Source organism: Stegastes partitus, unplaced genomic scaffold (genome assembly GCF_000690725.1).
Source record: "Stegastes partitus isolate 25-593 unplaced genomic scaffold, Stegastes_partitus-1.0.2 Scaffold389, whole genome shotgun sequence".
Classification (NCBI taxonomy): Eukaryota; Metazoa; Chordata; class Actinopteri; family Pomacentridae; genus Stegastes; species Stegastes partitus.
The window spans coordinates 295,390-311,162 of record NW_007578120.1 but is presented as its reverse complement, the minus strand read 5'-3'; the positions used below and the strand labels follow the sequence as shown (position 1 = coordinate 311,162).

Genomic DNA, 15,773 nt, shown 5'->3' with positions numbered 1-15,773 from the left:
TGAGGTTACTGATATTGATCAGTTAAAAATGACTTGATCGGCCCTGATCCTGATGATTGGGATCGGATCAGGACATCCCTGCCTGTAAGTATTTTTCTGATATAGTATATTGACATTTTTATATTTATTGAATCAATCACTCAAACTGTGTTAATACAGGGTCATTTTGGCCAGTTTGATCAGAGAAAATATGCAATTTTACAGCTGTTTGACATTTTAAGTATGTGTCAAAAAAGTTTTTGAGGGCAGTGGATGTAATGTGATCTTCGATTCTGACTGTGGTCACCTGAACAAAATAATGAAAAGACTTTGCTGCCCATAGTAGTCTTCATTTCAGAAAGACAGGCTCATCAAAATACACATGCTGTTGACACTAGTAGCAAACCCAGGGTGCTAATATGTATGGGTACCAATGACTGGCTGAACGACACCGACATTATCTCTAAGGTGAGGTGTTTTTGCACAAATCTCAACAATCATACTGTTTTTCTGTTTATTTCTGGACTATGAATTCTGTTTGACTAATAGCTGCTTTTATCGGCGGACTGAACTGTGGCACCAGAGCTTGTTTTCATGATTCTGACATCTCTAATAATACCCTTACTCTGTCCCGTGGGGTAATTGGCTAGTCTCTGGGCTTCTTGATTTCTTCTTCATTTTTTATTTGGAGGTGGTGAAGGTGGCTGTGGTAGTGGTGGCTTTGGTGGTGGTTACAGTGTGCAGTCTGGAGTTAACTTGTAAGAAATGTGTGTGTCTAACTAAGATGTCCGTCTGCTTGTCAATCAGACATATCAGAGATGGAGTCGTCATACCACTCCTATTCTCCCCCAGAAGACAGGAGGTCCCGTCAGTCTGACCTGTCCTCCCACTCTTCAAATGAAAGGGACAACCACAGGTAGGATGGATGAGTTTAAAGTAAGTCTCACAACTTGACATGAATGACTTTCACAATACTTGTGACCCAATTTGAATGTGACCTAAAGGACTGAGTTATTGACTGCTTTCATAAAACCAAAGACTTGATTTGAGTCTCATTTAGGTCAAATATTCTGCTTTCCCCTATTGCCTTCCAAAATGTATTAATGTTTTTATACCCTGTCTTACATATAAGTTAGTCTGACTGACTGGATGTAGACTACAGATATAAGCCGGCCATAGGCCATGCATTTCACGCAGCTTCATTCTCTCTTCTGCTATGCGCATTCTACGATATTTAAAATCCCCTTGACGAATGGAAACAACAACAACCTCCTGGCAGCAACCTACACGCTGAAAATTTCCAAGTTTTGATGAAGCAGTCCTGCTATTTTTTTCTACAAATCATCTATTTTAATGACTGTGCTCACTGGCATTCAATTGTTCTACCAAACAATTCCATCTCTATTTTCAAGTGACCACAATGGCTGCATTCTGTTTTATAGCCCCGTCCAAGATGATCGTGATTGGTCTGAAGAAATACAAGCGTGCCAGAACTTTTTTCCCCCATAGCAGAATAATACTGAGGTGTAGCCAGACTTTTCTACTATGTGACACTAAATACGAGACTATGAGAGAAGGCATAGTATGGATCCCACATTTTGAGAACGCTCAGAACTCAATACACAGTCACATAGTTATATGTATGAAATACAAGGAAATAGTATTTACAGGTGTGTGGTATGGAAGTGCATGAGTAAAATGATGTTGTTCCACATATGCAGAGAGCTTGAATGATTACAAAAGGATCAAGGAAGACCACTGAACATTGCAGTTGAGATGTGGTCTAGGTAGACACAGCTTTACCGTAGTTTTGTCCATCTCCTACATGAGCTCATTTACCATACTTAGGCTTGAATTATTTGCTGTTACACCTTGTAGTTCTTTCAGAGGCTCTCATTCTGTATGTGTTTGTATCTGTGTTTTTGGGTAAACAGAGAAGAACAAAAGAGAACAGTCGAGGTGTCAGCAATGGCCTCTCCATTTAAAGTGCCTGAAGATCCCCAGGCGTCAGCTGAACTGAACTCAGATGAACAGCATATAGAGGAGCCTCCAGGTGATCTCAGCTCTCACAGTTCACATACATGATGATCCTTTTCATGCAGAGACTCTTTGAAAATGGCAGTCTAGCTAGATATGCTGATGTATTGATATACTGAAACTCTCAAAGCCCCCTTAATTGATTTTTTTGTTTAGCTAGAAACAAATTGCAAACACAACATCTGACAAATTCTCATTTTCAAAAACTTTCTAAGCACTTGTTTGGATGTTGTTTTTGTGTTCAACTGAAACATGTAAGTTCAACTTTCAATACTCTTTTCGTTCCGTTTTGGTCACTTACTCCTGATGGAAATATCTGGCTCATTAGCTGCTAAATGCTCCTCTGAGTTCATCGACCACTCTGTGTCTGTTTGCAGTTTGAAGATGAGAAGATGCTGTACAGTGTGTTTTTGAGAGGTTTTCCTCTGAAACCAACTGCTTCCTGCTCCTGAAAACCTGGTTCATAACAGTGGAGTTGGAAGGTGTAAAGTGAAAACAACAATCTAAGAGGCTACATCAACTGTAGAGCTCATTTGAATGGCAGAGTTGCCGAAAATATGAAAATGACAGAATAGTGCAGCTTTTAAACTATTGTCACATTTGCATTTGGAGCTGCAAATTATTATGAATGAATTTGGTCTGGAAATCATATCACATATAATCATATTGTAACATGTCACTACTGCCTCCTTATCTGAGCGTCTCTAAGGAAGTCATTATCAGCTGCTTCTCTCTAAACTCTGACAGTCCTTTGAACCATTTGGCAATTTCCAAAGTTTCTTTTATGTCATTTCCTTTTTTGATTTAATATATTGTTCGCAGCTATAAACTGAGATTAACAGTGCTCTTCCTAATTTTCATATCCACAGCTGCTGTAACAACCACACCCAAGATCCTCCTACGACTAAGTCCAGAAGACGAAAAAATATACGGGCAAGTTTTTTCTTTCTTGCCTTCTCTATTCATTTTTAATTTTTTTCTGTGTTTCTTTGTTTTCCCTGATTTACCTTTCTGTTTAATCACATGAAAATGTATGTAACTGAAAGAATCATGACAGTAACTGCTGATCGGAAACATGTAGCTACAGAGCCAGAGATACCTGCAGAGAGGTACAGGGAGAGACAGAAAGGACAAAACACAAACTACAGGAGAGAATTGATACATTTGCTCTGCACTCTCATGTTCGTAAACATGGTCAGTATTGTTAATGGAGGCATGTGTTTCTGCTCCTGCAGGCCAAACACTGTGATGGTAAATTTCCAGAAGGGAGACAGCGTTGGGCTGAGACTAGCAGGAGGTAATGACGTCGGCATCTTCATTGCTGGTGTTCAAGTGGACAGTCCAGCTGAGGAAGAGGGCCTCCGTGTCGGAGACCAGATTCTGAAGGTAGTCATCCTACAGAGAAGTTATTTCACAGACAAAAAGCAGCTTGAAATATATTCTACTGTTTTGACTTTCAAAAATGTCAAAAGGGTTGCTTTTTATTTCTGCCTTAACTAAAAAACTACAATTATTTTTTTCTGAAACCATCACATTTCATTGATTAAATATTTCATTTAGTCTAAAGGATTGTCTTGGCTTGCATAGTTCTTCGAACTTGCAAATCCGTTTTGCTACATGAAAGTGGTCCATTGTCTAAACCTTTGTCTTGTTTGTTTGATTTAAACAGTTTAGTTTGTTAAACTCTATGGACATTCTATGAACTTATATGTCCATTTCCAACATTCAACATTTGTCTTAGTTCATTTTCTTGGTTCGGAAATTAACTGCAGTTATCAATTTAAAATGCTACTGCTGCCATTGGAGCCACTTTGTGCACATGTTAAGATGCTACCAGTAACTTTAATAAATTATAAGTGAATCTGATACTAACATGGTCAGCAGAGTTTTCAGTGTTATAAAACAAAATAGCCATGACTGTATTCAACATGTATTACTGACACACAAAAAGTTTCCATCATCTGTTTTCTTCAAAGCACAGAGAAAAAAAAAATCCTAGTCCAGAAATAAAAAGAAGCATTTCAACTCTTCAGTATAAGGAGTTAACTTGCAACAGTCATTCTACTCATCATGTCAAATGAAAGGAAAACACGCTACTCAAGTTAGTCATGTTTATAAGTAGTAGTAAGCAGTCTTCAAACTATATAACTTAGATATGAAAAACCTGCTCTCATTGAACTCCTGTGATATTTACCAGTGTAGAGAACTCACAGAGAAAATGATTGTGTTGTATACTGCTTGCTATTCAGATATTACATATATGTAATATCTGAATAGCAATCAGTTCTAATTATGGTACCCTTTGCCTGTGTCTTGAAGGTGAACAACATTGATTTTCAAAGTGTAGTGAGAGAGGAAGCAGTGCTCTTCCTACTGGAGATTCCAAAGGGGGAAGTGGTCACAATCCTGGCCCAGAGCAAACCTGATGGTAAGACACCCCTTTAGAAACACCTAAAAACACAGAAGTATGATCAGAGTTTCTCTTTTCACACATCAAGTAAAACTATATAAAGAATACAGTTTACATTTGAACATTAAGTAGCCTTTCTATTGGACCCCTCTGATGTTCACCCCCCTAGAAACGTTTGTGTTTTACCACTTTAGGGCAAAATGTCCAGAATGGGTAAAGATGTCCTATATTTAAATGAAGGATTACCATCAAGTTCACCAAGCACTTTAATGCTCCCAAGTTGGTAACTTTATCTCTGTTTAAGGAAATGACTGGACTTTAAAAAATAAATGCCACAATATACCTGTGACCTGTTATCAAGGATTTCTGTTTTCAGTAGGAAACATCATACTTGAAATAGACAGCGGCAGAGACAGTAGGAATCTTGAAAAGTGCTGTGAGAAAGGCAAATACACTGTTGGTTTTGTTTTTATTGCTGGATTTTTGCCAAAAAGAACAGAACACACAATACCATCCTTTCACTTATTTATGTATTACAGTCTAAGCCTGGAAAGCAGTTTTTACAGTTGAATAGCAGAGTTTGACTGTCTGGGATTGAACTTACTGATATTAATGTCATTCTGACTAGTCGTAGTTACACTGCGACTTGTCAGAATTTTTATTCAAGATGTCTGCCACATGACCTGTCAAGATGACAGTTAGAGATGTCCATTATTTAGTTCTGACTAAATAGAATAACTGAAGATGTCTCCAAAATCATCATGACTAGTCTGAATTGTTCATGAATTTGTTCATGCGAGGCTTGCCGTTAAATATTGGTCCAAGAAAGCATTTGAACAGTGTTAGCAGAAGTAATGGGGGCTGTTGTGGTGGATAAGAATCGATAGATTTCTGTGAACTAGGAAAAAGCTCTTCAGCAGGAAGTTTGTGGAGAACAACAGCTTCATTAATTAGAGACATATTTGAAATTTGCTAGAATTGGAACCTCTGCCTCCTCCGACATTGTGGTTAAACAGTCTGTCATATGTAGTTAAGGAAAATGTTTGAAAAGCAGGACACATCTGCCTCCTACTTGCTGTAACTTATGAGATAACTACAGACAACCAAGCACACTCACATTCACACCTACGGACAATTTAGAATCATCAATTAACCTCAACATGTTTTTGGACTGTGGGAGGAAGCACAGGGGGGAACATGCAAACTCCACACAGAAAGATCCCAGGCTTCCTAACGGGACACAAATCAGGGATCTACCTGTGAGGTGACCCCCGAGCCACCATGCAGCCCTAATTCAAGATATTTGTAATTATATTTTGAGAAATAAACATCTCTTTTACTAGTTAAACCCAAATTTTAGGCATCTAAAGGGACAACATCATATCCAGTCTAGGAACATTTTAAAACGGCTTGCCCTATGTGTTAGCAGTGTTGGAATATTTTTTGACTAGAAATGCTTGTGTACTTTCCACACCAGTCTGCTGTCACACTCAAACCTCAGGGCCATCATCTCTCTCTCCTGTTTTTTTTTTTTTCACGATGATGTTTCCATGTAATTGTGGAGATACAAGCTTGGTCCCCTGAGATTTTTAAACCAGATTAGGCTAGTTTTGGTTCTGCCAAGCATGACACACATGGACACCCACACAGAGTCGTTCAGGAACACATCAGGCGATTGAGAGCAACACAATCTGTGTTATGTAATGAGAACATTGGCCCTTTGAGCTTGTGGCTCTGAAAAAAGGGACTGTAGCCTTTTTATTAGGAAAAAAAATGGAGCAAAAACCCTTAACACAATGAGGCAGAGCACTGCCGTGACATTTAAATTGACATTTAAATTCACTGCCTTTATGGAAAAAAAGAAAAAAATATGTTTATATTTTACGTATGTGTTTTTTGTCTTATAATAGGTTCATACTATGATTTACTCATTAAAGCGGCCCTATTCTTAGACAACCCAGTTAATTGAGCATGAACCAAGCAAAAATCAATGTTTTTTATGTGTGTAAATGCATGGCAAATAATGTTTTTTATTAATGTTCAAATGTTATAACTAAATGGTCTGCCATTGTTGAAGCACCTTTCTCACCTCAACAGTTCTACAAAACACAAAGTTTCTCATTCGCTCATTGACTCATTCACTAATGGTGGCAGAGCTGCCATGCATGTGCAGGCGTCAGAGATCAAACAGATGCAATATTATATCATAACTTACATAAAACAATATTACCTGATGCAATCTATAGGAAATATTGTCACAAATTTAAGTTATTTGGATGACAGTTACAATTTTAACAAATTATGTACTTTCTTTTAACAGAAGAGTTGAACCCTGGTTTTGAGAAAATGCTAACATCAGCAAAACGTTAACATTCAGATGCTATCTTAAGTGCCATAAAATGTTTCAGATAACCAAAACATGTTATGTGGTCATCCTTTTCTCATTATTTGATGTTTACTTGAATGTTCGAAACTACCTTGATAAAGGTGTGGTTATTGTCTGTACATCTCAGAATACTAATTTTTTGTCTCCTCTATCCATTTAACCTGTATTTGTTTACACTGACTGGCATGAATCCACATAGCTCTCTGCAATCATTACCCTGCAATTTGGTTAGGAGAACTCGATACAGGCCAAGCCACTGTGGTCTCTTCTATATCTTCCTTCTGCAGTCTTTCACAACAATTCAGTCTTCTGGTTTAAGATCATGGAAGCTCAGTACCTTTTTTAAGGTTATGAAATACATCTCACCATAAAATGCTTGATATTGAGATTTCCATAATTGTTCAGGGGATTCTATTTACTATGGTTCATCATCAGGTGACACAAATTATTTTTAGTCATTCAGAGTCTTAGTGTTAATTGTAGCACTGTTCTGCATGAGGTGTCTGTCTCTTTTGTTGCCCTATGCCTGTGTTCATGGGTCAGTCTTCCAAAAAATATTTCAAAGGGCCTGAAGCTCTTACCCTTGTTCTCATTTGAGTTTGAACTAAGGGGAAGGCGTCTGTCCAATTCAGCCCTCTTTCAGCACAGCATTTAGCCAGTTTGCTTTAAAGAGTGTCATTTCTTTCCCCACCGCTCCTTTACTTACTGGGTGATATACACAATGCCAGTATAAGTCAAAGGTATTCAGTCACCTCTTGTGCTGTGTAAACAAAATTTGTTCCATTACTAATTTGCACTAGCATGAGCTTGGATGTGGGGTAGAATTCAGTCCATTTTGACAACATGTCTAATATGATATTGTAATACATTTTCTATTCACTTGGTGGCAATTCAATAAGGTCCATTTGTAGATGGTTAAAGAGATCTTCAGGAAGGGGAATGTGCAGTTTGGGGAATTCGCTGCCCCCTTTCAACATTGTGTTTGCACAAACAACACAGAATCCTTTTTTGCACCACTATCTGTTTATTACTGTTTGCATTCTCCCTTTTGACACAATGGGTCCTCCCATGTGTCATTTCTGCATAGAAAAGAAAAAGATATTTAGTTAAGTAATGTTTACCAGGATGAACCAAATATCACATCTGAGTTCAGCACAAGCTTGCTTCTAGGAATGTTTTAGCTGTGCTCTACTCTGATGAGCTGTTGGTGTGACTACATTGTCTAAAACAGGAAACTGTATAGGACAGTGTTAATCTCTATGTGCGTTTTGCTGCTATGTCTACCTTTTCATTTCCTGTGGAAATTGGAACAGTTTTGTGTGCATTATATTTGCATATCACAAGTAGATGTGGAAGTTGCACAGCTCCAAGTAGGTCAGCCACTGTTATGATGTGCTATTGATTTGCCTGTTGATGTGAGAAATTGTCTTTGTTTCCATACAGTGTACAAATCATGTACCACTTCAAATAGTAATAAAAAGAAATTCTTAGTATAGATAATTCCAGTCCTACCTTCTGCCAATTTATAGGTCTCAGTAAAAACTTTCAACTCTGGTGCCTGTGCAGGGAATGGAGTGGTTCTGCTTTTTAGTGTGGGGTGTTGTGTTACAACCACATAGCCTACGTGAATTTTACAAGTAGCAGGATCATACGAAAGTAAGCTATCCACCAACAGCTCTAAACCTACATTGTGCTGTCTTGCAGTCCCAGCCTGGGGCTACAAACCTCAGTTAGAGCTGCAAAACAGTCATGTGGCTCACCTTTTTATACTGTGAAGAGTGTACCTGTGTCAGGCACTGTGCAACATTTAACAGTGACTACATACATATGGTACTAATAATGTCAAAACCTGGTAACCTACCAGCTCACTGGAGGCAAAGAGCCTTTTCTGTTACTGCCATTGCTCTCAGGCAGCAGAGCCTAAACCTGGAAGGCATACATTCAAAGCCAAAGTGCACCTCAAACCAAACGACACAGAATATATATTGAGATATCTCCAACCCTCACACACAACGACAAACCTACAACTCTTGTCACCCATCACCAGGAAAACACCTTATTACAGCCCCTGGTGTTTATGTGGTGGACTAGTGAACATTGTGTGGGGAGATAGCCTGTGTAGGCCCAGCTGCAGAGCATGCTCCAGATCCCACCTGGCAGACATCAGAGATGACTGCCCTGGAGCTCCAGACCTGCTCTCAGCCCATGTGCTCCCTGCCTCCCATCACCTGTGATTGGTCCACCACCCATGCTTCCTCAAAGACCCCACCAATCACCCACACCTGGCTATAAAACCTCAGTCAAGCTCTAAGTCAGGGTGGCTGGGATTTAACATGAACAGTTCACCATGGTGCCTCTTGTTTTGTCTCTTTATGTTTTCTGTATTTAACCATGGCTTCTGTTGGCTGCTGCTAACTTTGTGTGAAGTTACTTGTGTCTTGGTGAAGACTGTGGCTTTAGTTAGCAGCGGTCCAACTCAGTTCAGAAGTTACTCGTGTCTTGTGGGCTTTTTTGTTTGATGTGTGTTTTGGAGGCACTTGTTTTAGTTTCGTTTGTTAGGTGTGGGTGTTACTATTTTATTTAAGTTTGGTTTCATTTGGTTCATTGATTTTAGCAACATCCACTCATTTTCTTTGTATTATCACAGTTGTTTTGCGTTCATTTACGTTACTAAGCAATAAATTGCTTCACCTTAACCAACAGCAACTGTTTTTTTGTTACATCCACCTGACCCTTGAGGTTGAATCCTAGCACCCCTTTCTCTTTTGCTAAATTCAGCATTTCTTTTTTAACCCATGTAACGATCTACTAAACACTGAAATAAATGACCTCTCCTATGACTACTTCTGCAATGTATTTTCTTACCTGTGACATCATAGAAAAGGCTTCCAGTTTGATCGAACCACAAGGTCTGCCTAAGACCAGTGTTACACTTTCTATGTTGGCAAGTAAGCTGTCTATATTTAGGGAGTTTGTTACCTTTGTTAAAGTCACCAAGGACAATAACTAAGGAGTCTGGGTGTGTCCACTCCACACACAGTCTCTGGTCACCAAGAATGAGCTGTACATCCCAAGCATGAATGGAGCGAACTCAGGAAGTAAAAAGATTTGCAGTTGATAGAAAAGATTCCAGATTTGGATAGCAGTATTCATGAATTACTGTCACACCACTACATGAGCTACTGTTGGTATAAAAACAGATTCCTCTGCCTGTACTTTTATAGGAGAGTTCAGAATGATGATCCGCTCTGAAAAGCTGGAAGCCTGCCAAGTGTAACACAGAGTACGATATCGATCAACACAGCCACGTCTCTATAAAGCATAAAACAGAAGCCAAAGGAAAGTCTCTGTTGTTAACCGATAGAAACTGAATTTTGTCCAGTTTGTTGCCAAATGAATACACATTTGAGTGAAATATCCCTGGTAGCGTCATGCAGAGTCCGGGATTGTGGAGACGCACAACCGCACTAACAAATCAAACTTCCGCAAAGTAAAATCTTGACTAATTTCTTTACCCAATTTCACTCTCCTGATTCTCAGTTAAAGATATTGTTTCATAACGTTGGCCTACTACATGTCAGTATAATCAATTTTATAGTGCCATTTCCTGATGATACCAGTAGTTTACCACTTGTGTGCAATCCTAGACTCTGGGTAGACTCTGAGTCCCTGAGGAAAAAGTTTGGAATCCTGCTGATGCATCATTGGCCAGAAGGATTTGAGAAAGTGTTTGTTCTGTTGAGACTGTCTACTCTGAACTTGCCGGAACTTTGCCCTTACAGAGAATACAATTGAAACCTTAAAATATGGTGTCTTTCTGCATTCAAAGCAGTATGACATTTCAGCAGTGCAATTATTATTTAAAAAAAATTAATATCCAAATTTATGTCAAGGCTCTAAAGGTCAGAAACTCTCAAAAGCATGATACCATCAAATTGTTTCAGAATGTGGTGGTCATGACTTTGTCTTAACCATATGCTAGTATTTTACTGTATAGTTGACTCACCTCTTCTTTTTTGACATTCATCTTTTTAATGCCTCCTCTTTATCTCCAACTCCTTTGTCTGTGTAGTCTATAATGATATCTTGGCATCGGGGCGTGGAGACTCCTTCTTCATCCGCACCCACTTTGAGTGGGAGAAGGAGACTTCTCAGAGCCTGGCCTTCAGTCGGGGGGACATCTTCAAGGTGGTTGATACCCTGTATGACGGCAAGCTGGGTAATTGGCTGGCAGTCCGTGTTGGCAGGGACAAGCAGCTGCTGGAAAAGGGCATCATCCCTAACAAGAGCAGGTAGGTCTTAGACTAAGATAACAGGCTTTTTACTCTGCCTTTCGGTTTCAGTTACATAAGCACATATACCAAACCAACTGTATTTAATAACTTTCTTCCTTGCTCTGGTAGTGCAGTGGGTCTGGCTCTGTGCCTAGTTGTGTGACGGAAAGGGCACAGGTATTTGTCACCTGCAGTCACAGCAACAACCATTGTGGAGCTCACAGCCCTCTCTGTTTTAAATGCTCCCTGGTAGTCATTGGTAGAGAAAACATTATCAGAATTTCTTTCACATACATTTGCTTAGCTTCTTCCCAAGAAAAGCTTTGAGGGAAAAGTGATTATATGAACAGTACACTTCAAAAAATAATAAATAAAATACAAAACATAGAAAACAAATTATTCCAACATGTACTGACTAAAGAACAAGCTCTTCATAACTACACTGAATGAAAATATAAATGCAACACTTTTGTTTTTGATCCCATTTTTCATGAGCTGAACTCAAAGATCTGAGACTTTTTCTATGTATCCAAATACCTATTTCTCTCAAATATTCACAAATTTGTTTAAATCTGTGTTACTGAGCACTTCTCCTTTGCCAAGATAATCCATCCACCTCACAAGTGTGGCATATCAAGTTGCCATGAGCCCCTGCCTTCTGAATCAGTCGCTAAAACCTTTATCACAAAGCCTAACCTTAACAATCGCTAATGAATAAACTTGTTAAAACCACTACACTACCAAACGCAGTCATATCAATACACGTGGTGAGCTTAACTGCAGGCCCATGTCAAACAGAGCTTCAAAACATTCGTCCATCCATTTTCTTCAGCTTATCTGGAGTCAGGTCCCAGTGGCAGCAGATTAGGCAGGACATTCCAGACATCCCTCTCATCCACAACATTTTCCAGTTCATCCTGAGGGATCCCAGGGCATTTCCAGCCCTGATGAGGTATTTGTTTTTGTTTTTGGTGAAGTAGGTGATGCTACTTAGGCTTCATGGTAGGCCCAGCCATTTACGCAGGAAACTGCTGACTTTTCTCTCGAAGCACTCAACGGTGGTAATTGGCACGTCATAGACCAGCAGTGGTCAAAGCAGTCAGGGTAAGATGCCGTGCTGTTAGATCCAAGCTTTAAACTTGCCTGGCAGTCCTGACTTGTCCAAAGCTGTTAGCCAGGTTCCCAACTAGTCAGTGGTTGGTTGGAAGGCTGCGGTATCTTACAGGGTGCAGTCGTAGATCTTGCCCAGACTCTTGACTGGCTTTTCTCCAACAGATGGCATCTGGGTGCCTCCTAGTGAGAAGCAGAACTGGTCCGTAACTTTCCCTTGCTTCACCACCAGGGACCTGGACTTGGCTGGCTTGAAGTCCATCCTTGCTCAGTTGAAGAGACAGCCCTTGGAGGATCCATCTGCAACCCGGAACTGATGTTTTGGTTAGATCAGATCATCCATAAATGCTCTGATGAGGGGCTGCCATATACCTGACTTGGTTAGTGGGCCTCTGCATTCACTTCTGCTGACTTCACCAGCTTGTTTATGGCCATGGTGAACAATATCACCGAAATGGTGCATCCGGTGATAATGCCCTTCTCAAGACGATGAAATGCAGATGTCACTGTTCCAGATGGGACTCTCAAACTGAAGGAGTTGTTGTAGTCCAGTATGAGGCTCTTGATCTTGTCTGGAAAATGGTGTTGCTCAAGTGAGGTTTCTACCAGCTTGTGTGGGATTGACCCGTATGCATTATCGAGGTCGAGCCTGAGGACTGCCAGGTCCTCTTTGCCTTTACGTGCCTCATGAATCAGCTGGGTGATGACCCCTGTGTGTTCAATGCATCTGCATCACTGTAGGTGGTGCAGAGATACTTGTTGACCTCTTCTTTGGTGCATGCGAGATGGCCATTTTTTTTCTGCCTAAGAATCTTCTTGGTGAAACGAAAGGGGTTAGAGATGAAGGTGACATGTTTCTTGGCTCTCTCCCTGCCCTTCCTCCTGTGCCACTCATTCTGCCAGACCAGCTTTTTCCTCCTCCCTTGCATTCTTAAACTGTCGTCTAAGCAGTCTGAGCCTGCTTCTTAGCTGGCTGCTCTTCACCTTCTGTTTGGTTGTGCCAGACCTCTGGTCGGTTGTTGTTCCTTGGTGCTGAACCTTTCAGAACCAATACTGATGATCATTGTGGACATAGCTCGCAACTTCTGGTCTACTTCCCCTCTAACTATAGCTTTAAGGGCTTGGTCCAGGTCCTCATCAAGCTGGACCCACTCTCTCTCCTTGTTGGCAGCGGACCACTTGATTCAACGTTGTTTGGAATGCCTGATGGGTGGAGCTTGTGGTGCTTGAAGGGACTTGGCACTGTGAGGTGACTCCGGGCCAGGCTCCTCCTGCGTCTCACTAGGTACTGGACCTGTGCGTTGCACCACCTGCTTCCCTGTCAAGCATTTCATTTTGGCCCGGTGGATGGTCAGGCCATGCTGGTTCTTGCAGACTTTGCCACATACACAAACTGCACTAATCGTCGTTTCTCCATTTACATTAATCAAACTTACTGGAATTAATAATAACATATAATAATAAACTTTGTTTATAGAGCACTTTTCAAAACAAATGTTACAAAGTGCTTTTCAAGAAAATAAATTAAAGTTAAAATACAATTAGCACACAGAATAACTGATAAAAGTAGAAATTAAGCAAAGGCTGGCAGGGAGACTAATTATAACCAATAGAGTCCAAGGAGGGACAATCTAAATCAAAGTCCAACCAAAGTAAATCCAACAAAGAAAACAAGGCATAATCCAAATGTGGAAACCAAAAACAAAGAAAGCAAAGAGACTGGAGACAATGCAGCGACATGAGAGCGTCCATGCATTGCAGGATATGCTCGGAAGAATGCAGGTAAGCAGACAGACTGACAACTGACAAGGAGAGGGACTGGACTATAAATACATTGGTGACTAACTGGGAAACAAAACATAAGTGAGACAAATGAGAGCAGGGCAGACAAACAGTTGGGAGAAACATACAAAGGAAAAAAACAAAAACACTGAAGCATACAAAGTGACCAACATAAAAATAAATAAATAAATAAAAATGACAAAAAGGAGAGACCCCGAACATAGACACAGACAAACACAGTGAGACAAATCCAGAGAAAGTAATGAAGTCCTGGGAACGTAAGCCATGGTTGGACTGTTTGCATGACATGTAGGATGATATGTAAACAGGCAGCAAACCAAGGATGGATGAAATGATACCAATGAAGAAGTCTGCACATGGACAGTGAGGACCACTTAACCAAAGACTACAGTGTGCAGTGGTGTGTGAGGGGTTTACAGCCAGTAACGTGCTCCATGATAAACAGCATTCAACAGTTTAAGAGATTGGGCTGAGGCATTCAAATAAACAACATTTATATATTTTATATTATATATTATATTATATATATAATATAATGTAACACTCTTGGCTCAAACATGATATTTGTATAGATACACATTCAACTGAAACTGAAAATGAATGAATGAATGGTTTGATACATTACCAAGTTCCATAGCAGGTTTTATACATTAACATGTACATGACTAATGAATGGATAAATTGTTGGTGTATGTGTCCTTCTTGTCAGAGCGGAGCAGATGGCCAGTGTCCAGAGCTTTCATAAAGTTGTTGTGGGTGATCGAGCCGACTTCTGGCGGTTGCGAGGCCAGCGTTCTGTGAAGAGAAAGGACCTAAGGAAGAGCAGAGAAAACTTGAGTAGTCAAAGCCTGACCACCCACTTCCCAGCATATGAACGAGTGGTGCTTCGAGAAGGTGGGCGAAACACCTGCTTATCACTTGATTGATTTCTTTGTGGTATAAGTCCTGGCTTTTGGTAGAGCTATCAAGGATAAAAACTTGTTCGCAAGCCACTCCAATGTTTTCTTAGTTGTATGCTTCAGGTCATTTGTGTGCTGTCAGGCAAACGACTGGCCTAATCTTATATTGCACGCACACTGGAGAATGTCTATCTGCAAAGACCTTTCTGTATTTGGCTGTGTTTACTTTCCCTAAACTCTGACCAGTCTACCTGTTACTACCACTGAAAAGTATCCCCGTAGCATGTTGCTGCCACCACCATGTTGTACCACATGGATGACATTAGGCAAGTCATGAGCAGGGCTTGGAGTTCAGCCTCAGGCTCTTAGGCTGATAAAGCGAATTCCCTTTGGGGTTCGTGGGGGGTTTGATAGTGTGGTGTCAAAGTGGTTGTAGCAGTTGACTTGGTGCACATCAAGGCTGCAGGTGGGTTCAGGGATTTTTGGTGGCTTCTCTGGGCCTCTGAAGAACTTCATTGTGTAAGTGTCCACCACAAATAAGAGTGAAGACTAGTGTGTAGTTTTATCAGGTTGTGGTTAGGCAGTTAGAGGGGCAGGGCAACGGTGATGTTTTTGACTGTGCTTGGGCTGTGGAGTTCCAGCTGTTGTAGAGTTGGTGTCACTGTTTTGCACCAGTCTGTATGTACTCGAGCAGGTCTTTTTCCACTGTCATGGCTACTGCTAAGACATTACTGAGAGCTCCATCGGAGAAGCTACTGGAGTGCTGTTCACAAGACTAATTAATTTCCAAGCATTTTGAGATGGATATGAAAAAAGAAACACATCTTAAAAGAAAATCTGTTTGGAGTGGGGATTCTTAAGCCTAAAGTGCATAC

At 40.4% G+C, this 15,773-nt stretch overlaps 1 protein-coding gene across 1 annotated transcript in view; it reads left to right on the top strand.

The window, feature by feature from the left end:
* The window catches only part of LOC103359693 (tight junction protein ZO-2), a 126,951-nt gene that overhangs the window by 93,546 nt on the left and 17,632 nt on the right, over positions 1-15,773 (top strand). Inside the window, exons 8-14 of the mRNA XM_008285167.1 lie at positions 787-895; positions 1,914-2,032; positions 2,886-2,949; positions 3,252-3,402; positions 4,336-4,444; positions 10,885-11,104; positions 14,709-14,893. Coding sequence (XP_008283389.1) covers positions 787-895; positions 1,914-2,032; positions 2,886-2,949; positions 3,252-3,402; positions 4,336-4,444; positions 10,885-11,104; positions 14,709-14,893 — 957 coding nt within the window. The remainder of the gene's footprint in view (positions 1-786; positions 896-1,913; positions 2,033-2,885; positions 2,950-3,251; positions 3,403-4,335; positions 4,445-10,884; positions 11,105-14,708; positions 14,894-15,773) is intronic.